Below are 23,563 nucleotides of genomic sequence, written 5' to 3' on the forward strand. Positions count from 1 at the left end.
GGCATTTTACAAATCTCTGTGTAAACTCAAACAATCACACAATCAGCGCAGTTGGTTGTTGTTGTTTTACTTAAAGATTCTGTCTCTCACCACATATTTCATCTCCACCTCATCACCCTCAGATAGCTTTAGAGAAATATGTGTGAGCCTGGTATGAAGAATGCATTCTCACCGCATATTCTGTGTTTATAAATACCAGTTGATATGCAGAAAATGGCGTATGCATGGTTTTTGTGTATATGCATCGTTTATGCATCTGGCCCCCAGGTAGTTACTGCATCAAGCCAATTAGTAGTGTGGCACATAACCTCACATAAAACCACACTTTTGTTTTTGTATTGACACATATAACATGTTAATTAGTGAGCTTTAGTGGTGCTTCTAGGTGGATTTTGTTATCTTTATACAGAGCCAGGTTACCTGTTTCTCTGTTTCCAGTCTTTAAGCTAAGCTAAGCTCACTCACTGTTGGCTGTAGCTTCATATTTAGTGTAAAGGTGAGAGTGGTATCGATCTTCTCATCTAACTCTCTGCATTAATAAGCAACTTTCTCAAAACTATTCCTTTGCTGACAGAAATTAAACAACATTTTGTCAGGGATGAGAGCAAATATTGATATCCAACACAGTCTTAACAAAACAAGATTTCTACTACCTTGCAGCAGCGTTTGCCTCTGAATACATTTCCTGCAATGGTGTGCAAGCATGTGTTTAGTCGCTTGTCAAATGACAAATGGATAAAGATGGACACACACTGGTTTTTGCAGGAATCAAACATCCAATAATCTGCTTATGGAGCAGTCTCTGGAACCACTGAGCAACACAACCAATTCTTCATCCACACTGTAAGTCCCCACAGGTGGTCTACAAGCCAGGCAGACCATCTCAGTGGTTACTCTTACATCTTAGCACTCAACACAAGCTCACAGGCTCATGTCCTGTTATATTTTTGCCCCCCTTTTTAGTGCTTTCGTGCAACCAGATAGGACAAGGACAGACAGAGGTTGTTGTTGTTGTGGCCCTTTAGAGTTAGCAATCATTGTTGCTCAGGTGGAATGGGTTGGAAAGAGGTTCATCTGCCTTCCTCATGAGGTGTGTTTTAAAGATGGCTCCCAAAGGATGGTGCTCAAACCATGGATGTATAAAGAGAACTGGATACAGAGGCGGGTCCCTGTTCATTCCTATGAAAGTTGCTCAATGGTGCATGAAGCCAAAAAAGTTTGACACCAACAATATAAACTCAGAATTATCTGAGTCTGAATATTACTGTTTTTAAGATAAGATAGAAAGAAGAGAGAATTATTAAATAGATAATATGCAGATAATTTATCAATCGCAATAAGGTGAAAAGAAGCAATTACTCTAACCTAGCCAATATTTTTTGGTCATTTAGTTCTTATAACATTTTGAAATTTGACGTATTTTTGTGAAATTTAATTTAAAATCTACCCAGTTTACATAATTATTAAACACCATTTTATATATATCTATTTACTTATTTTACTATTCAACCTAATGGTTTAACTGCTATAGCACCACAGTATATTAGCAAGCTAATGGCTTGTCAGTTGGTTAGCTATGTAGCGTTAACAGTTACTAGAAGTTACTGGGTGTAAATATTTAGTAGTAACTAATCTCTACATAAGAACTTTGTAAGGTGCATGCTTCCTTTGTAAATGTGGACTACAAACATTGAGAATATGCATTCAGAGTAAGTAGTATTTAACTAGAAAGAGGCAGAAATATGTGATTAAGCTAACCCAATCAACATGATTTGGTCATTCAGTTGTTATTGGTGTAATCTAAGATATGTTTAATTGTAGTGTATGTAATTTAAAATCCACCCAGTTTAAATCATTATTAAACATAATTTTGACCGTATTCCATTACCTTTTAAACTCTCTAAATTACTTAACTAGCTGAACTGTAAATTAGCAAGCTAATATTAAAGCTAGCTTTGTCAGTTGGTTCAGTTAGCTACGTAGCCACTAGCGCTTAGTTAACTTTTACATCTGCAGTTAATGGATGTAAGTATGAAGTAACTAACAACTCATCTTTTCAACTGAAAAAGCTATATGTATGTATGTATGTATGTATGTATGTATGTATGTATGTATATATTTTATCCTTTTATTCACAAAAAAAATGTATCCTGTTCAAATTTAGTGATGCATAAATCTCCAACTCTAAGTTGGAACTTAAACCTGCACTGATTTTGTTTTACGGCAAAAGTACGTTATTAGAAAAACAGTTACTTATTTATTAGCCTAGCACATACACTAACATTAGCATTGATGAGCTGATGAATGTAAGACCAACATTCACTCTCCTCATTGTTCTGTTTTTGGTTTCTACCAACTCTTTAGAGAAATATGTGACTCTTTAGCTGATAAATGCTCCACTGTGTTTTTACCAGCTAGTTGCTAACTTTGTCTGCTGTTTGGTGCTGGGCAGGTAACGTTCGTGGCTCGGTAGTGCAGTGGCTTTTTAGAGCTTTATTACTAAAAACAGCTGCCTGCTGTGGCTGAAAAATGCAATTAGAGCAGTGAGAGTGACAAGCTGTAAAACAAAGACATGAGCTGAAAGGTTTTTCTTCTCTGTGGGTTCATTGCTACAAACTATCCCTCTCAGATTACATTCATTTTATACATTAATGATAGAAAAATATTGATTTTAGCCACTTTAAGAACAAGAAGTGCAACTGGTTTACCAAACAGGCCAACTAAAAATACCCAAAACATAAATTCTGTTGACTGTTGACAATAATCTGTTGTTTCAATCATGCAATTTTAAATAATTTTATATATAAATTAGTCATGATAATGCATTGTTCATGTTTTACATTAGTGTTTCCACCATTCCACTATTCACTCTTTCATTATGATCACATTTTATCAGTTAAAACAGATTTCTAAGTGTCTGGTCTGGGGGGTTTTTTAGAGTTGCGAGTCGCTGCCATGTGAGAGATGTGTGTGAATACAGTAAAGGCAGCTAGAATGTAAATGAAATGTCATTTTAGTGCCAGCTGACTGCCTGATGTTCTCACTAGTAGTCTGTCATTCAAAAACACTCCAAGACTCCCTCGGACGGAGACACATGAATGTCAATAAGAAGGACTTTCCGACGCACCCCACCTCCCCCCCCTTGCTCCTCCACCCACACAGACATTCATTAAGCCCCATCACCATCCTCCCCCTCCCTCCCTCCTCTCCCTCTTTCTGAAATATCATCATGCTGCAAGGCAAAGTTCTAGTGACATTTAATTAGGGAGTTTTCCTCCCATGTTGGGGTCCAAGGAAAGAACACACTCTCAGCGTTGTTTGTTCACTGTTAAATACTCTCCAATCAATCTAACCTTCTCTTGTTTTTCTCCTCTCCCCTGTTTTTAATTCAACAGTTTGTGTGCTGTACACTCAAGGAATAGCCAACAGGGAATGGAGAGAGGTGAGTGCAGGGGTGAGATCGTGGGGAAATTATGTATTTATAACCAGTCAATGTTTCCAAGGATCTTGCAATGCAGCATTTCATTTTGAAAGACAAGAGGTTGGCCCATGAGCCAGTTTACAGTATCTTTATAGTTACATGGAGTTTAGAAATGTGTCTGTATAATGTCCTAGTTCATTATAATGTAGTTTAAGTGCATGCCATGTAAACTAGAGGTCTTTATGGGTCCTCTCAGTTCATAATAAGCAAGAGCAAACCCGGGACTCCACTCATCCAAATGATAATCATTGTATTGCATTTGTTGTATATTTTGTAGTGTTGGTGTTCTGTCTTTGTGTCGGTCTGTTCAGGTTGATTACATTTTGGAGCGAGTCTAATTATCCTCGGGATAATCCTCAGGTTTCTTTTGGATCAGGGGCCCATTTCACAAAAGGGATTTGTCAGCATTGCTGACATGCAGAAAATGTAAATGCTGGCATGGTCACTTTTGACAAAGGATTGTCACTTGCAAATTACAGATAGATTTTACTACACATTGAGTTTGGGTTGGTTTACCATGGGTAAATTGTCAATTGATCACTAGACAGTTGTGAACCATACCAGCCCGATGAAGCTGTAATGTCCATTTATAGGAAAAAATATTGTTGGATGGATGAAAAATGGAGAGAAATGTTTGTTTTATAGTGGGAGAAAAACTATAAAGTTTGGTCTTAAAAAAAGTAATGTTGTTACCTCCATCAAAAAGGTTTATCCTCTGTACAGTGGCCATTTTAGAACATTTCAGACTCAGCTTGTCAGACTCAGCTCTTCATCGTCAGTCTTGACTAAAGTTACATTAGTCAAACCTGTCAGGTGGATTTAGGATCAGCTCTGCTTTGAGCTGAATGCTAAGGTGCTACTGTTAGCATGCTAACATGCCAGTGGTTAGCATCATAACCCACTAGCAGAGGTAAAACATGGTATATAAAACTTTGCAAATTATAACGTTAGCATACTTACACTGCTATGTCGTGTTTTTAACAAAATACTTTAACACAGTGTAAAAACTGATCAAATTTCCAACCTTTTTTTAGTAGTGTTGTACATTTATTTCTATATTTCTTGTGTCACTCAGTGTATAATTAGGTGAATGTTGATGCCAGCCACTAATTATCACCGGTCTTGACCTTTCTTCCAGTTCGGCAGGACAGAAGTCATAGACAACACCCTCAACCCTGACTTTGTCCGCAAATTCATCCTGGACTATTTCTTTGAGGAGAGGCAGAATCTGCGCTTTGACCTGTGAGTTAACAATTGGTTTATGCATGTTGGTTTGTGTGTGTGTGTGTGTGTCTGTGTGTGTTGTGCAGGCGGAGGTGAGAGTGCTGCTCTGTGTGGAGCAAAGTTGAGTTAAGACTGAAATATTCATGGCCTGTGCAGAGGGAGTTGTAGGTCTTCTCCCTTTTAAATAAAAGACAAGTTTCCATGCCACTTTTTCACCAGCCTTCCCATTTTAATTCATACCATTCATACAATGCTTTGAGACAAAATAGGGCCAGATGCCCACAGTCAATCATACAGTAAACGTTTTGAGATGACTCATTTTCAGTATTGGACATTCACCATGGCATCCACTGAAAAGACAAGTTTGTCCTCACAGCAGTATAATGGAATCATCAAGCTAACAATATGAAAATAGACGATAGTGATAAAGGCCCTGAACTCCTGTCTCAGTCAATTTTATTACGTTTCCAAAAAAAAAAAAATAATTTCTTTGTTTTTCAACATTATTTTTTAGACATTTAAATCATGGTTTAGGGTGTCATGCAGTGCAGAGGAAGCCCTCATGAAAGAAACAAACGACCTCCTTTCAACAGCAGATGCGGGTGATTGCTCGGTCTTAATCCTTTTAGACCTAAGTGCGGCATTTTACACAGTTGATCATGCAATTTTAATTAACTGCCTTAAGCACTGGGTGGGTATCTTCGGGTCAGTACAGAGTTTGCTCAGATCTTACCGCTGAAATAGAACCTGCTTTGTTAAAACAAATGATTCATCAGCTACCAGCAGACAATAAGCATCTCTGAGGTTCCTCTGAGCTCATTTTAGGCCCCGTCATGTCCTCCCCTCTCATGTATTTTATTCTGTAGTATCATTTGTAAATATAATGTGCAATAATATTCAGATCCCTCATTAAAATGTGGCAACGCAGGCTCAACACTCTTTTAGGAATATCATAGATATCAAGAGTTGGATGTTCCTGAACTTTCTATACATAGAATATGACATTTTTTAAAGTAATATTTCACTTCCTAACTCCAGAAATTTTAACCCAAAAGGTCTTGGCACTCTTCCAGCTTCCATTTCAGGGCCATTAATTAGAAATCTGTGATACAGCATTTTAAAAGTTCGGCTTTTGAAGGTCATATTGCATTTTTGTGACTTTTCAAGATCATTATTCAGTCAGAGACATGTACGTCAAGGAATTAACCCTAACAAAAGGTTACGCAGTTCGACTTGGTGCTCTTTGAGGAAGCCCTCAAGAAATCTGAATAACAATGAGGATTCCACTGGGAGGACTAATCCAACCTTGATAAACATATATGTGGACATTAAATCTTCAAAAAACTGCAACAGCAAACAGCATTGGCATGAGTATATTTGCAGAGTAATGGTGAAAAGTGTGAAAAGGTTATAACAGCCATGCAACACTTGCATATTTTGATGGACGTTACTTGTCAGCTGGTAGGGAAGCAGCTGATGAATTAGCCAGTTAGGCTGAAGACTGAGTCGGCTGTTTATAGTGAAACATACATTATCCTGGAGAAAATAAAGAAAATAAAGAGCCATTTGTCAGGATGAGCTGTAGATATGTTACAGTTCATTTGGATTTTTTGTCTTTTTTTACTCCACATGCTTTTGTATATGTTTTACCGAAAGATGCATGTTTTGTAAAATAGCGTGTCGTGCAATCCCATGTGGGATGGGCCAGATGTTTGGGCCAGAAACCAAAAATTTAACAACTATGGTAAAGCATGACTGAAGCAGCTGATGCTGATCAGCTAATGCAAGAATGACTTTAGTGCTGTGCCTGAACTAAAGCTATAAATATGCTCCATTTATTTGTATCACAAAACATGATAACATAGAGGAGAGACTAGGAGAAAAGGTTAAACGTTAGAATATACAATTAAAAACAACTCATTTCATTTTTGACTTTAATTCGGTTTATTATAACGTACTTTTTTATTTATCATATCAAAGATGAATCATTAGTCATGCAACTGCGAACTGTTTACAAATCAAAAAGCTTTTTATTGATATATACAATATATCAATCCACATATATACTTATAACCAAACAAATATACATACACACATACAATAACATTCTCATTAACATATAAAACTAAAGATAATACTACGAGATAATTGACTATGATTCCCAATTTACTCATGAACAGAAATCCATTAACAAACCCACATAAAATAATAATAATTAAAAAATATACATATACAGAAAACCACATCACAAAAGACTACACATGTTGAGACCACAATAAATCCCTTCCCTTCCCACCCCTCCTGAACCATTTGACCAGTATAACAACTAAGTGGTAAGAATGTTACTATGACAGATACAACCTTCTGAACATCTTTTATGCATGTAAGCCATTGCACAGCTACATACTAATAAACCTGCATATCTACATAATTCTGGATGTGTCCACTCAAGGTACAAGTCTGGCATACAAGAGAGAATCCTATTCCATCTCTATGTAGTGCATGCAACGAATATATAAGGTCAATCAGTTCTCATCGTAATCAGGATAAAAAATAACTCAACTTATCTTGTTTACAGCATTGAGAACAAATGTTCAGTAAGACCTACAACTAAAGAACAACAACAAAGCTAAACTGATAAAAATATAAATGTATAGCTGGTATATAAAGCAAGCTGGTATGAAGATAGATAAACAACAATTAGACAGCAAATATAACATTTTACGACTTATTTATGATTTCAACTAAATCTTTCAAATATACTTACCGTAGGTCATAATATATACTGTATAAGTCCCATGTAAATGTTTGAATTGAATTTGTTGCCAAGCTCTTTTTTTGACAACAAGTCACTGTAGTTGTGTGATCTAGCTGGTTGCTGAGTTGGCAACGTTTAGGCTTGAAAGTAAGCAAGCAGGGCAAACTGTCCTGAATGGTTGGATAAGTTCAGGTGTGCCGAGGCTGACAGAAAAGTATTTATTGTGGCTAATAATAGAAAATACACCTGTATTTTGAGTCACAGTGTTTTTAAAAATTATAAAAAAAAAAGAGCCCTATTTCCTCATGTAGCCCTAAAAGTCGAGCTGTCCGAGTCATTATGGTAATCCGGATTTTTCTCTATTGTGTTTCAGCCTCGCGCGTATTCGCTGTATTTTCCCATGATAGCTCATGAAATATGGAAAAGGCTCTTTTGTTTGTTTACTTGTTGGCCTGTCAGCAGGGCCACATGCTGCTCACACGCTGTGGGAGGTTATAGCGAAGGTCAAGGAGAGAAGCTAGCTGTTTGATTCTGTGTGATTGAGTGAGGTTGTGTGTGTGTGTGTGTGTGTGTGTGTGTGTGTGTGTGTGTGTGTGTGTGTGTGTGAGAGAGAGAGAAGGCAGTGGTTTGTATTGTAGTTGTATATATTCCGTGTCAGATAAAATGTGTTTGTGTTTGCACTATTAGTGACGTACAGTGTGTGTGTATATAGAGTGATATTTTAGAGTGTGTGGGTGTGTGAATCTGAGCATATGTGTGTTTGTGTTTTTGTTAAGGGTATGTTGGTTTATGTGTGTGTGTGTGTGTGTGTGTGTGTAGTTTCATCGCCTGTTTAGCTTTTTGTGTGCTTGCCAAGGCAAGTATGAATAATTGTGTGATATTTTGTATATGCATGTGTTTTCTTGGTGTGTGTGTGTGTGTGTTTTACCATCTGCGTGCGCTAGAGGAATGTAATGCAGACTTTGCGAGAGTATCATGCAAGATGTTAAAAGCTGTCAAGCAATGGCGAGAGGAGTGTGAGTGCTTGTGCGTGTGTGTGACTTTCTGCAGGGCTCGTTGTGAGTGGGTTAGCATCAGGCCCGGTTACTATCCTCTGGTGATGGCCTCTCTGATGGCCTTACGATCACTTGCAGCAACAACATGGCTGCCCCCCCCCTCCCCCCCTACACACACATTCCTGTCGTCAGAACAAGTAAAACACCACAAAAAGCACACACAGACACACACACATACACTTCTTGTGTACTCATGTTGAGCTATAACATGCGTGTACACACACTCCTCAGATTTCTCATTACAGAACTAGCGGTTATGCCGGTTTTCCTCAGCCTCTGTCCTCAGGTCTGGAAGTCTTTTTTACTCCTGCAGCCCTTCATTACCTCCACTTCTCTCACTTCCACTCAGCGCTTCACATCCCTTCAGGAAATGCGTACAGCCAGACAAACACTGAGCTGCCTGCAAACTGCCAGTATAGCTGCTTGCTGAGCCATCCCACACTCTCTTTACCCAAAGACCCCAAAGCCACGACACACTTTGCTTCCTCTGCTGCTATCCGTGCCTGGAAATCCTGTTAACCCTCATCTCGCTGGTGGCCATGTTCAGTGTTTTTTTTTTTTTTTTTTTTTAAGGGGGGGGGTTGAGGGGATAAATCTTGAGATGCTCACTGGAGCCAGTGGCCGCTCCCCCGGGTGGATGGTTGTCTAATCAAGTGTGGCAAACTGGATCAGACCTCAAAAAAAAATGAAGTGAAATACCAGCCCAAAAGGAATAAACAGCCCTCTTACCCGAGAGATATGATAGTATAGGTTGTAAATTCAGTAGCCAAAAACGACCTATAGTTACGTCGGAGTGACAGATGCCATCTAGCGGCTGTAATAATCATGACCCGCAGTTCAGATGACGACTATATTAGGTGACAAATTTCCATATTAGGAGGAGGCAGGTTGGGTAGATGGATAGATACATAGATGGCAAAAAGTGGATTTAGCTGCAGGAGACGTTCACGTGGTGTTTACTGTTACCGTGGCGACATTTCAAGTGATCATTTTAACCAAAACCATCTGATCTTTCCCTAACCCCAAAACATAATTCATTTTTAACAGTGGTTTGTAACGATTATAGAGGCGGCGTATTAGAAAACGCTCCTATGGGTCATTCTGGAGTGCAAAGTACAATCGACCTATTTGGTTGTTTAGTTAAGTTAATAAAAGAAGGATGTAGCTTTATTAACTTTGTTTATTTCACTGGATTGAAGATCTTTCTTCTAGAGTAGGGGATCAAAAAATCAGATTCAAAATTCATAAAGAAAGCAACTTTTTTTATTCTACGTAGAAATTTTTGGAAACAAATCAGTCTTATTGCAAAAAAATGTGATGAAAATAAAGTTGTTTTTTGCTTATTATGCGTATTTTTGTTTCCTTTCTTGCTAAAATAATATGACCCAAGCCCGATTTCTTCTGATTAAATATATGACAGAAAGCATCAACAGCGGTTTGAAACATTTAGACATTTAGGATCTGCATATTCTCTTCCTTCCAATCCTTTCCTGTTTTTAAGCAACATTTTGGTAAAATACCCCGTTCCGAATAACACATCAGGACCAATTACAGCAACGAATATGTGCTTGTAAAACATTTGTGTAGCATCTTGTGTCAGTCGGTATGAAGACTCTATGAAGGTTTTATAAAGCTGTTAGGAAATGGAGCTGAAGTGTCAGTGTGCTGTCGTCTGTTGTTCGCCTGCCTCTTCGGCCTCGTTTGTTTGTGTGCCATCATTAGTCATCGTTGCTCAGTTCAAACGGAGCTCTGAGCGGCCCCCCCCCCCCCCCCCCCCCCCCCCCCCCTCCCCCCACCCTGCAAGACAGACAGCGCAGGACCAAAAGAAATCCTGTCTGGCCCAGTGCCGATGCAGAGTGATGTCATCCACATAAACACACACACACATACACACACAGCAAATGTGCACTCACGAGGCGCCGTGGGACATCTACTCCTGCAAACACTCTTATGTGTGTGTGTGTGTGTGTGTGTGTGTGTGTGACATGTGCAGCCAAATCATCATACATACATCAGTAGTATGTTTCTCTCTCTCTCTCTCTCTCTCTCTCTTCCTCTCTCTCTTATTATTAAATAAGATTAAATGAATCATTTATGAACATTTGGGAGCGACAGAGGCGAGAGGCGAATAGAACATGAAGCACACCTGTGCATTTTGCTGGCGGCGTGTTGCATAACAGCAGTGTGTTTCCTTGCTCTTATGGAATTACATTACTAACAGTACTGTATGCCCCCCACCCCCCCACAGTAGTAACACAGCGTCTCCCAGTTTTGTCAGCAGGCGCCTTATCGTACATGGCATGCTGTCTGTAGGAAGAAATGCCCAGACTCTTCCATTTACACACTCCGCTGCACGATGCTGCACACACACCTGAGACACCTAGGAAGATGACGGGTTACGGGAAGTAAATAAAGCTGGATAAATTGCTCTCTGGAGAGGCGAGTGGCTCACATGGTCCGCGTGATGCAACTGTTACTTCTGCTTGTGGATGAATGGTGTTGGACATTGGACAAGTATGTCAGTCATAGAGAAAATATTCTGTCTGCTAGAAGTCATGTACCTCATCTATGATAACTGTAAACATGGTGGTGAGAAATCTTTGTATGCTTTGATGCACTGGTGAGATGCAGATGTTTTGCTAATATAGTATCATTGTCTCATACTGCATGTCACAGATGGATGACCAAGTATATATTGTGCATCCTCCTTACACCAGTTTCACACCAAATGTGCGAGAGTGCATACTGTAGGCAATATAGTGCTTTGAATGAAGGTCATCACACAATCCTATAAAGCAGCTAACTAGGATGCAACACACTGCATCAAAATGTAAATAATTGTATTGTATTATGTTCGCTCTCACCTTTGGAAATCATGGCCTTGCTCAGTGTGATGTCGAACTTGTGCGTTTGGTGCAAAAGCTCTTTTTGAGTCATTATTTTAGTTTTGAAAGTATGAGAATGCAATGATGAGAGGCATTATTTCTCTATATTTAGGCAAAATCATAAGGTAAACAAACACCATAGCACTCTACAGCACTAGAATGGAGCACTGAAATGTTTTTTAAATCAAAAGTGGCATCCAAGATATCATACTTCCTCAGCTTACAGTCTTCCTTTGGACTGTCTGTCAGCTGACCTTGCGGCGTAAATCTAACAAAACAAAAAAATTACCTAAAGTACACAACAACGCCCTTAATGATGATTTACTTTTTAGAACATAATTGTGTTTGAGTCAGTTTCACATCACAATTTACATAATTTACAATTTACAATTTCATTTATTAGCCGTTTTATCCAAAGCGACGTACATCTGAGAGCTGATGCAACACAAGCAGGGATCTAGTCTGAGTCCAATAGGATGTAGGTGCCAACAGGCAGTGCAGAGAAACAATGCATAGAGTGCATTTCACATAGTTTTAAACATTTACTAATAGACACATTTTACTACTAAACCACACATACTGTACTTGGAATTACCTCATGAATGATCTTAGACATTGTCCAACTCTGACCATCCATACATTTCCTATACATGTGTATCCTTTGCGGCAAACTCAGACCTTGTTTAATCCAAACTTACTTTCACAGTGTTGCCTATAACTGAACTTTTATCTCCACTTTGGTATAATTTTTATAACATAATATACTACTAAAAATATTTAAAATGTCTGATTTCTTATTTAAATTTTGAGAGATATATCTCCTCAATTATTCTTTTATCTGCATTATTCTTTTTTACATCTTTTATTCAAGTTGTAAACCACCTTGACTTGTCATTGTGAAAAGGGCTTTGTACTTTAAATAAAATTATCTACCATATCAGGTGTGTGAAAAAATAAAAACGATAACAACAAACTTTCAATTTTTACTTCAAATTGGGAAGTGGGAAACTTGCCGAGTAAAATGTTAGATTTTCACCACTTCTGATGCTGAAGCCACTGATATTGTTGCACCCTTATGCATGAAATCAGCTCAGTAAAGCTTTCGGTGCTGTAATCACAAGCCTACTTTAAAGCTGAACAGCGTCTTTGCAGTGATTAGAGAAGAAGTGCCTTGCATTAATAGTAGGTGATGAGGGAGAGAAGCTTGTGTCATAGAGTACTAATTTGTGTTTTGGCAGCCCTTCAGTCACAGACCTGCTGCTCAAACCTTTCAGCTCCTGTTCTGATGCTTCATCTCTTCTCTTCTCTTCTCTGCAGGTATGATTTAGACTGCAAGAGCGACAACCTCTCTAAACACGTGAGTGTCTCCTTCACCTCAGCTGTTCAACAATCAGTCATGCATTCATGCAATATTATAGCAAACGTTTACCCTTCCAGTACAATAGCGGCTTGATTTGAATCTGAATGTCAGAGGTAAGAGTAGCGTAACAGGAACAAAGCAATCTTGTTGGCATTTAAGCTCCTTTTTCTGACTAGTTCCAAACACATTCAGAGGGGTTTTACACCACAGCTTCTGCCTCTGGGAAATGTTTCTGACATCCTCGCTTTTTGTATTTGTTAGCAATGGTGTTGCATGACAATCAGGTATGAAACTTGAAGCTCAGAATCACAGACAATTACTGTACAGTTCAGTTAGCATACATACAGGTGTGGAGATGTGGTGGATTGCATGCAAAAGAAATGAAAGCAAATGTTAACAACACCAGAAGAACCCTTGCAGAAATAAGACACAACCCTTCAAATTTATCATCATAATTATTTAGCAGCACTTCTGATAATATTTTGTAAAGTTTATTGGCCTTTTTTTAAATGAAATATTTTGACTTGATGAACTTGTAGTTGGCTTTTTATTTGTGTGAGGTCTGAAGGAAATCTACTGTATGTGTTCGGTTTGTTGCTACTCTGACAGATTGACAAATCTCACCACTAAAGGTCCAACTTACTGTTACCGAAGCTTTCCACCATCACTTCCTCAGCAGATAGAGTTGCTCAGTTTTCATGGAAATTGAATTTTTGGTCACAAAACAGGATATGACAGGAAGCCAAGTGGAATACTTGTTATCACATGACCAAAATTTCAAAATTTCCTGACATAATGTCAGGTGATAACAACTAAACCATCTCCATGGCAACTGGGCAGGTCTATATGCTATGGGAGGCTTATAGACCATGCTTACCAACTTAGCTTTATCAAGTTAAGATAAAAACAAAGTACATTAAAACATACTCAAGACATTTTCAGGCGTCATCATTCACAGAATCCTATATGTGTATAGTGAGGCTGCAACTAACTATTGTCATAATCGATCATTCTGTCAATTATTATTACATCTATTAATCAATTAATATATGACAGTTTATGTCAGAAGATAGTGAGGAATGACCATCACAGTGTCCCAGAGCTCAAAGTCACATCTTCAAATTGCTTCTTTTGTCTCACCAACAATTCAAAACCCAAATATATTTATTTTATAATTATATAAAACAGTAGGTTTATGGTAAAAACTTATGAAACTGCAGGTCAGTACATTTTAAACATCCTGCGCGCCTCAGTGGGAATGCAGGTGAGCTTTCTGACCTTCCTTTCGTGGTCAAGCTCTACTTCCATCTTCATTTAAAACCTGGAACTTCAGCTTCCACTGCCCTACAGCCCTATCCTTCATATCCATTTCCAACAGAAGCTCCAGCAGCCTCCTGCTCCACTTTTGTCCATAACCGAGGCTTCATCTCCACCTCCATCTCCATGCCCCTTTCCTTTTACCCCACCTAATATTCATTGCCAACTGCAGGCGGAGTTCTTTTCCTCAGTTCCAACCCCAACGTGCCCCCGGGCTTCTACTAAGAGCGCTGTGCAATGTGAGCGCAAAGACTCACTCTCAGCATGAAGGCTGAGGACGCTTGGATGCGTCCTGTCGTCGCTGTGGATGTGTGGGATTGGTGATCTGGCACGCAGTGATGGCTCCATTGTCCGAGCACAGTCCATCTCCAGTCTCATGGCTATAAATAACAGAAAATGGGGGGGAGTGGGGGGGGGGGCACACAAGTATAGTATCTCTCTCGGCAGCTTCGACGCCAGCGTTTGAGGATGCTTCCCTCCCATCATAGCAGATGTTTCCCTTTGCCATATGGTGTGCATACCTTGTGCAGATATGGCTGCAGGGGAAGATATGCAGAGACAGAGCATACAGTTAAATCCAATTAAGGGCTGGGTATCCTGTTTTCTATTAGATGAAGTGGATGTTGCTTTTTCATCCCGACAGACGCTTGTCACGGACATGTGCACAACTCCTCTCTTTCAATTTTACCTCAGTTTATTTTTGTATCCTGCTTAAACAGTAATATCATTTTCAAGTCATTGTTCATTATTATAAATTTGATGATTAGCAAGTGGATCCAGACAGGGAAATGGCTTCTTTGTTTGCAGGCAGTAATTAAGTTAATTGGCTGTGTTCCCCCATCACTATTTGAAAGCGTTCAGGATTTTACTGCAAACTTTTATTCTTCTTATTACATATACTATAGCTGGAAATGCACAGACTTTTTTTACTCATTCTTAAGGACCTCTGACACTAGCAGCCTTTTTAAATATAATATTTTTATGTTGAAAGTTGTTGAAAGTTGTGCCGCTGTTGAAAAAGAGGAAGGTGACCGCATCCAGCCATTACTGAACATAGACTAAAATGGTGATTCCCCAACTTGGGGGTCAGGACGCCTCCGAGGGGAACTGAAGATAAATCTTAGTCTTATCTTGAAATGAAGCTACACAAATTTAGATTCATTTTTCTTCCAGCTTATCTCTAATCTCTTGTTTTTTTCTTGTAAACTGCAGAATAGATTTATCTCCTAAAGCTTCGTACAGTTTTTCAAAGCAAACAATCTTAATATCAGACCCAAGATAACAACTACTGCATTTTTCATGCAACTCGCTACAGCACAGGGCAGAACAGTATCTTAGTGCATATAACAGTATTACGTCCATATTGGACAGTCCTGCACCCCATCATTTACATCCAATCCCAACATTCATTGCCATTGCAGGAAGTCGTGTGTCTTTATGTTGGGAGTTGAAAAGTGAGGGGCTGCTGGATGGGCGTGTTGCACATCAGACTTTCATGCAAAGTTAGCATCCAATTACAGACCTGCAATTAAAGTTTCCTTTTTATTGACTCCCACCACAATTTTTCCCTAAATGTAACCATGTGTTGTACACAGTTGCCACTTCTTACCATACCTTAACCATAGTTTATTTGCCATAACCACAATGTAGTTGCGATACAAAGCTATTGCAGAAAATGAGAATGTTTTAAAAAGTTGTCATTGAACATAATTTACAGTTTTGCAGAATTGTCCAATGTTGATGTTCTTATCTGGTGATAGGGTTGAACAGTGACAGTTTATGCTCAAAGACTTGGACATGATCTCTGGATGTTGTATATTAAAGTCCTGATAAGGAGAAGGACTTTAAGAGGAAGTGCAGTTCTTGAGGAGTAACTATCACTCTGTTGTCACAGCTGTGATCTTTTTTACTTGAAGATACCCTTCTAACCTTTTTTTTTTTTCCCTGCCACCACTGAGCCTGTTAATCTGGGTTCCTCAGCCTCTAGCCTTAGATTTCTGAGGCGTAGAAGGCGCTGGGCCGGGGCTGCTAGCTAGCAGCACACTTAAAAAGGCCAGAGCATTTTTGTCGTCTCTTTTTGTTTCGAGATCTCGGCTAGAGGAGGAATTTGCCCAGTACCGGCAAAGATCTTAGGAGCAGCTTTCTGCCCGCCGGACTCAACATGGCTCATCTGTCAAGCACTTTTACACACATGCACACACACACATGTGCGCTTACTCATGAACACATGCATACACAATCTGGTAGGGGAGGCCACACAGTATCACTGCATGCTCTTGTTGCTGCCTAAAGGCTTCCCCTCCCCAAACTGACTTCTCTCTTATGGTCACCCTACAGTAATCAACAAGGACACGGGTTCCTGTACACGCTGGGTTTGGGTGTTAATATGCAAATCATACATGGAATATAGAAGGGAACCCATTCAATGCCAAAAATGTGATATTTGATATGCTTAATTTGTTCAAGAGCACAGAGATTGAAACACCTTTCAGCCTGAGTGTATGCAATGCCAAGCAAAAACAAATTTACTTTTTAAAAAATTTGACCAGCTTCCTTCTTTTTTGTCATGTGTCTCCACTGACCTGAAAAACAACCAATCACTTCATTGTCTCTGCATTTATAGTCTTGATTGATGGACAAGGACTTTTTTTTTTAGCAATAAACCTCGTTATTGAGAAAAGAAGCAGGATGAAATAACATTTAATAATAATGAGCTCAGTTTTAAAAATGTACTGGATTATTTTACAATTTCATCATATAACTATTTGTTTTTAAATTAGAGCTGCAATTATTAGTTGATTAATTGATTAGTGGATCAACAGAAAATTAATTGCAAACTATTTTGATAATCAAATAATCGTTTTGAGTCATTTTTTAAGAAAACATTGCCAACGTTCTCTGGTTCCAGATTATTAAATACAAATATTTTCTGATGTCTTTAGTCCTCTATGATAGTAAACTGAATATTTTTGGATTATGGACTGTTGTTTGGGACAAAACAACATTTGAGGACGTCACGTTGGGTTGTGGGACACTGTGATCGACATTTTTCACCATTTTCTGACATTTTATAATATATGACTAGTCGATTGATTGAAAAAATATTAGACAGATGAATCGATAATGAAAAGTTGCAGCCCTATTTCAAATGTCTATACAGTGTTGAACACTTTGGTTCTTTATATTGAGAAACTTTATTTACACTTTTATTGTCATATAATCTGATTAATGAAAACTGTAAAATATACACATAGCTCTAGCGTGGCGCAGTATGATGCCTTCTGAACAGTGAACTTTATTTGCCAAATGAAGAAATAGGAGCATTGTCCTAATTAATAGTTTTCTTTCCAGCTCCCTGAACCTATTTCGTGTGTTTACTTGTTTACTCGTATGTTTACTCTCACACATGTAGGATTTCCTGGGCCAGGCGTTCTGTACACTGGGTGAGATAGTCGGCTCCCTGGGAAGCCGCTTGGAGAAACCTTTGATGTAAGTAGCACATGTTACCATGCACACACATGCACCAAACAGATAAACAAACACGCTCACTCAATATGTCTTCTGCCATTTTAATTTGACACTTTTAATTTAAAGCGGAGGGGCAAAAGGCTTGTATTGCATTGATTTTTTTCACAAGAAAAGGGGGCTCATGTTTTCGATTTTAGATTCTGTTCCATTCAGTCGGATGAATTGAACATTTTTAAGATCACTTGCTCTTGTTTGTCTTTGAAGTGAAGCGAATCAGGGGCATAAAAATGAGCCAAGATGTTGATGAAAGCGCACGCTGTCTCCATCAGCCAAATGAGATGAATAGTTAAACAGCAGCGGGCGACTGTAAACATGTTCAGATGGTTATCAGCAAGTCGTGAAAAAAGGGACAGTTCACCCAAAGGGAAAATGTCAGCGGTGAGCTCCCAGCTCATTTGCTGAAGAAGCTTAAACTGAACTGAAGCCTCATCTGAAGCCCCCAGAAATAATCAGGGACATTTTCATATGAATAAATGTCTGATTTTTATCCTCCATTGCTGATTAGGGTAACAAAGTAGTGATTAAACCTATAGCCAGTTCATGTGCTACTCTGTGTGTGGTTGATGTTGGCTTTGAGACATCCTCTGCTGCAAAAAACTCTCTCCCTCCTCTGTCACCTCTAATGGCAACTATCCAGATTTGACAATAATGTCAGAAAAGCATCTTAAAACTGCAACATGTTTAGCATAAACAGAAGAAGAACTGAGCTGTTGGCGTGATAGCTAACACGGCTGAAGAGACAAAGAAAAGCATCACCCACTGAAATGGAAATGTTATCAACAAAAGGTTCGATTTTACATAATTACAGATTAAAATTGACACCTCTCATCTCTCTTATTTGGAGTCGGGGTTTGATGTTGAATAGCCCGTAAATGATTGAAAAATGTCAAGTAGAGAAAGTTGGCATCAAGAGCTCTCTCACAGACTCCTTCACAACTGAATCATATTCCTCTAGGGTCATATTCTCAGTTGTGTTTACCAATTACTGATCAGAAACTGTGTTTATTTTGACAAAATTCTTACACAGAAGCTTTCATTTTTCAAAAGTTTTGACTTTTGATGGTTTCCCTTGAGGAAAGTACCTGAAGCAGATTTGTTTTGAAAATTCTGTGATTTTTCAAAAGGCTTTTTGTCAACAGAGAAGGTATCAAAAACAACATTATTTGGTCTTAGTAGAGAAACTCAGGCACTGAATCAGCACCAGTATCCAATTTTTACACAGCCCTGACTGAAAGTGTTTATTTATTGATTTAAAAAAGCATTCCAGGGGACCAACATGCATATATACAAAATTAATGTACTGTAATCAGCACATCCAGAATGGACAAACACATTTAAATACCATAACTTTTTACATGTAGCCACTGCACGTGTCTTGGGCAAATTGTAAAGCTGTACTATATCAAAAAAAAGCTTAAACGCAACCAAGAAGCATTAGAGATGCATTGAACTCCAGTTGTTTAAACCACCTCTGCAGGACGAGACTCATTATAGCCAGATGTTGCAAAAGGTGTAAACACATTTGTTTCTTCACGGCGATCTTTACCGCTCCTGTTGTAGCGTTTATCTGATTCCTGACTAGTTCAACCATGAAATCGTCTGTGTGGATGAGAGATCAGCCTGAGTCAGAAGCCCGTGAAGATGAGCAAGAAGTTTTGTCTTGAAAATTCAAAATAAACAAGCCATTTCTCTTCTGGTGCTTTCGGCAGTTAGCAGAGAGCTTCAGGTGCATTACCACCACCCTCCGGAGTAGAATAAGTCCGACCCTAATTTCTATGTAGCCTGGGAAAACCAAGACAGACCCAATAAAATTTGTAGTGAGGCTAATGGATGTGCATATAAATAGCTAAGCGTAAATGCAAGTGTATTAACTCACTTGAAGACTGACTTTCAGTATTTTGCACCATATAAATGTAATGAATTATAAAGGACGTGAAAGTCTCACCCCATCGGAGACCTTTAATTTGGGGCCTTTTAAAAAGACGTCAGTCATTGTTTCTGATGCTGCCTGGTTGTGTTTTGTTGTGCGTCTTATCTCTGGTCTAATTCTGTCTGCTGTACTCCGGTCTCTCTTGTAAAAGAGATCTTGATCTTAAAGAGATAACCTGATAAAATAAAGGTTATAATGAAAACGACAAGCACGAATAACCAAATAACAATGAAGTAGGTTGTAGTGTCTCATATTATTTCAGTTGCACTGTAACTGCAGCACTGCAGCAGCATCTTCTTTGGCTTACTGAAGAGAACAACTTGTTGTTGCTTTTGTTTTTCTCCTGAGGCAGCAAGCCATCAGTAGTCTGACCCTCACCTCATCCCCTGTCCTCCAGTGGTGTCCAGCGTGTGTGATAGAAAGCTAGAGAAATCGAGTGAGAGCGAAGTAAATGACTGTACCGGCGTCTACATCCATGACTGTCTGTCCGTTTCAGTCAATGTGTGTGTGTGTGTGTGTGTGTGTGTGTGTGTGTGGCTGTTTGTGTGCCAAAATCAATGAGTGGTTGCTGCTGAATGAGTCCGTTGAAGAATGACACACAAGAAATATGATGTAAGAATGCGTTGCTGTTGCCAAGTTATGTAATCACCTCTGCCTGCAGTCATTCACTGTGTTCCAGATCCGTGTGTGTGTGTGTGTGTGCGTGTGTGTGCATACCTACAAGTTTTATTTTTTCCTTTTTTTTAAGATATGTTAAGATACTATTTTTATTCAGTAATGTTTGTTTGTGTTTGTATGACTGTACGTGTGTGTTTCTGCTCTGCTCACTCCGCTGCCTCCAGGTGAGGCACAAAAAAAACAACAACAACAAAAAAAAAAACATCTTAAGTCAAAAGCATCACTTCTGCTAAGTAGAGTGGAGGCGGATCTGACAAATAAAGAGCAAGAAAGACAATTGAGATAACAATCTGCTTCAGAAACACACTACAGTTTAATTATGCTATTATGTGGCATGCTGTGTATGATATAAACGAGCATTTCACAGCACAGTCGCAGTGATGTGCCATCAACTTTGTTTTGTTGCTGCTTTTAGATTGTTTTTTGGCAGATTTGTGTCCAGGTGCAAATTAAATGCGCTTTCCATTGCGACATAAGGCTTGTGCTGTTTTCTCATGAACTGCTGCACTCAACTGAATGAAACTAAATTCTGGCACATGAATGTTTTTTCATCTAGTCAAATAGACTCTATCACATCATCACATATTCAGATCTAACAATGATATTGGACAAATCTGCTAAAGCACAGATTATGAAAAAAATGACAATGACAACAAACATTTTTTAACCTCCAGTGTCAGTATTTTTAAAATGATCTTTTTAGCCATGCTAGCAACATGGCTGTAGAGATGTCAGTTGGTTGATCTACCACTTTGATCTAGACTAAAATATCCCAACAACTATTGGGTGGATTGCCAAGAAATTTTAATAAACTAAGATTCTGACCATGGTGAACGTTATACCTGCTAAACATCAGCATGTTAGCATTGTCATTGTGAGCATGATAACATGCTGATGTAAGCATTTGGCTCAAAGTATCACTGTGCAAAGTACAGCCTGACAGAGCTGCTAGCATGGCTGTACACTCTTGGTCTTGTTCAACAATATTTGGAAACCACAGTATGCTTATTATATTGTCAAAGATAATATATTGTTAAAGATGGCAATTTTCTATATTTTTCTTTCTGTCAGCAAATCTCATGAGAGCCAAGCCAAAAATCTACTTATCCTACCCGCAAGTATTGTGTGTGTATCTTATTCTTCTGTGCCATAGACCTCCTTTGTTTGTCCAAAAACTATTAAAAACATGTCAATGAACCACACTGTTGTGCTGGGTGATATGTTCCTTCACCCCAAAGAGTTTTGGACACATTAGTTTGTTTAGAAATGGCTGCAAAGACTAATAACAGTGATCACATTTGCAGTCTCCAGAGAGCAGTTCTGTGTACAGCAGATGACACTGTGCATGTGTGAGAATGCAGAGTTTTGCTAGCTTGTTGTGCTACATATCACAACCTCTTGACTTTGTACCACATTGTACATTGTTAAGAACTTTAGTACAAAGTCAAACGATTATGAATACTTGTAAGTAGATCAGTTTATTGTTGGCTTGGTTCTGCACATGAGATTTGTTGACAATTCGAAAAATACTTCTTATGTTAAAATAACCAATTTTGAATATGTTGAAGCCTTGTTGAACTGTGTGCACTCTCTGAATGCTTTCTGGGGTTTTTTTTGTTTGTTTTGTTATTACAAATACACAAGACATTGATTATTAGCACAAGCTATCACAGTCCACAAACACCTTTAACCTCAATAACTCCACTAGGACACCAGTGTTTGCCATTCAATCAGTAGTCCAATCAGAAAGACCTCATGTTTACAAAAATATGGAGACTCCAAATGTCCTTTTTGGAAATCTGCCTGAACCTTTTTATGAAAAAAACACTGTAGAGTTGTCGTACTGTGTGCGATGTTCTTCAAAAGGGTGACATTTATTTACAGCCCCATACTGCCGACTGACTGAAAACAACATTTTTATTTTAGGTGGACAATATGTTTCCATTTTTATTGTCTTCAAAGACCTTTTGCTCTGTTTCTGTATCACCTAGAGTGTTTCTTACACTTTCACAAGAAACTTTTGGAGGTTACCTTTCTGGAAAGACTTTATTTATGCATATAGTCAATATGGTTCAGAAGCTACAGACAGTTTAATTTGAGTATGTCATTTTAGATTTTGCTCCAAAACAGGATGGAGTGGAAGAGGTTAAAGAACCTGATATTGTCTCGCTCACTCTCCCTTCACTCAATAACCTCTCATCCGCTTCTCCATCCTTCTTGTGACTCTACCCTTCCTCTCTTCGACACGGTGACTCTATCCATCTCTTTCTTGTCCCCTCCGTCTCTCTCCCTCTGCCATTTTTCCATCTGCCCCCTTACTGAGCAATCTCTCTGCCCGTACAGTGAATTAATTTCACTGAATGCCTCCCTGTGCATCAAAGGACAGCGATGTGTCTCAGGTGACAGGCGGAGTTTCAAAGCCTTGCTTCAATTTGCCGTCGGTTTCTCCACATGTGTTATTGTAGGCTCCCTCTGCCATTACTGGACAGTACTTAGCCAAATGAAATTATCTCTGCCCTTCCTCATTCTGAATCAGGCCCGGGGTCTGTGGCATTCATTTTGTCTATTTTTAGTAGTCGTTCTCCCTTGGCTTTATTGGCTGAATATTACGCTTCACCAGCTCAGGATGTAAACAAACAATGTAGCTGAAATGTCACTGGATATGGTTACGTTATATTGAGGTTATTTGTTGTAGGTTTTCATTTACCATTAATTATTATTGTTCTTTTAAACAATCAGGCAATGAATGTGAGAAAGAGAGAAGGAGAAGAGAACTTTGAACCCAGATCTGCAGGGGTCTTGTATTTTTCATTGTGGGGAATCACCTCAGGAGAAAAATCTGACGGCTACACTCTCAGATCATAAACATCACAGGCTACCTGTACTGAAGAGTGGAAGGGTCAGGACCGCAGCAGCATGATCATTATTACTGTCATTAAATACTTCAGTTTGCCTGAAACTATTGTGTGTGGTGGATAATTGCTACATGAAGAAAAAGAAACAAGAAGCACCGGTGCTTCATCAGTTTAGATTAAACTTTATTGTCAGAATATGGGCAAGTATGAAAGACGTACTTGCAGAGTGCACATAGATGGTCACTTTTCATCTGAAATTCAAATTACTGTTAGGAAAAAAGGGAGAATTTTTGATCTGTAATCATCTCTTTAATCAAATTCAAAATTCTTGGTGTGTAAGTGCAGAGTAAAAGGTTGTGCCTTATTTGCAAGGACTAATGTAAATACAGCATATATGTAAAGATGAATGAATGATATGCAAGTGAGGCAGCAGAAGCACCGGGAATGAACAGAACACAGTCAGACATCATTCCACAAATTGAGAATAATACG

General features: G+C 38.8%; 1 protein-coding gene across 3 annotated transcripts in view; it reads left to right on the plus strand.

Annotated features, from left to right (window-relative positions):
* Window positions 1-23,563, plus strand: part of LOC121897490 (copine-8-like) — a 70,002-nt gene that overhangs the window by 23,273 nt on the left and 23,166 nt on the right. For 2 of the 3 annotated variants that reach the window (XR_006096231.1, XM_042412011.1), the window contains exons 3-6: window positions 3,396-3,442; window positions 4,620-4,723; window positions 12,721-12,760; window positions 17,493-17,569. Coding sequence is in view for 1 of the 3 variants with exons in the window: in XM_042412011.1 (XP_042267945.1) it covers window positions 3,396-3,442; window positions 4,620-4,723; window positions 12,721-12,760; window positions 17,493-17,569 (268 nt within the window). In the remaining 2 variants the exon portion in view is untranslated. Of the gene's footprint in view, window positions 1-3,395; window positions 3,443-4,619; window positions 4,724-12,720; window positions 12,761-17,492; window positions 17,570-23,563 lie in introns of those variants that run through there. The other variant, XM_042412012.1, reaches the window with a different exon arrangement.

Source organism: Thunnus maccoyii, chromosome 5 (assembly GCF_910596095.1).
Source record: "Thunnus maccoyii chromosome 5, fThuMac1.1, whole genome shotgun sequence".
Classification (NCBI taxonomy): Eukaryota; Metazoa; Chordata; class Actinopteri; order Scombriformes; family Scombridae; genus Thunnus; species Thunnus maccoyii.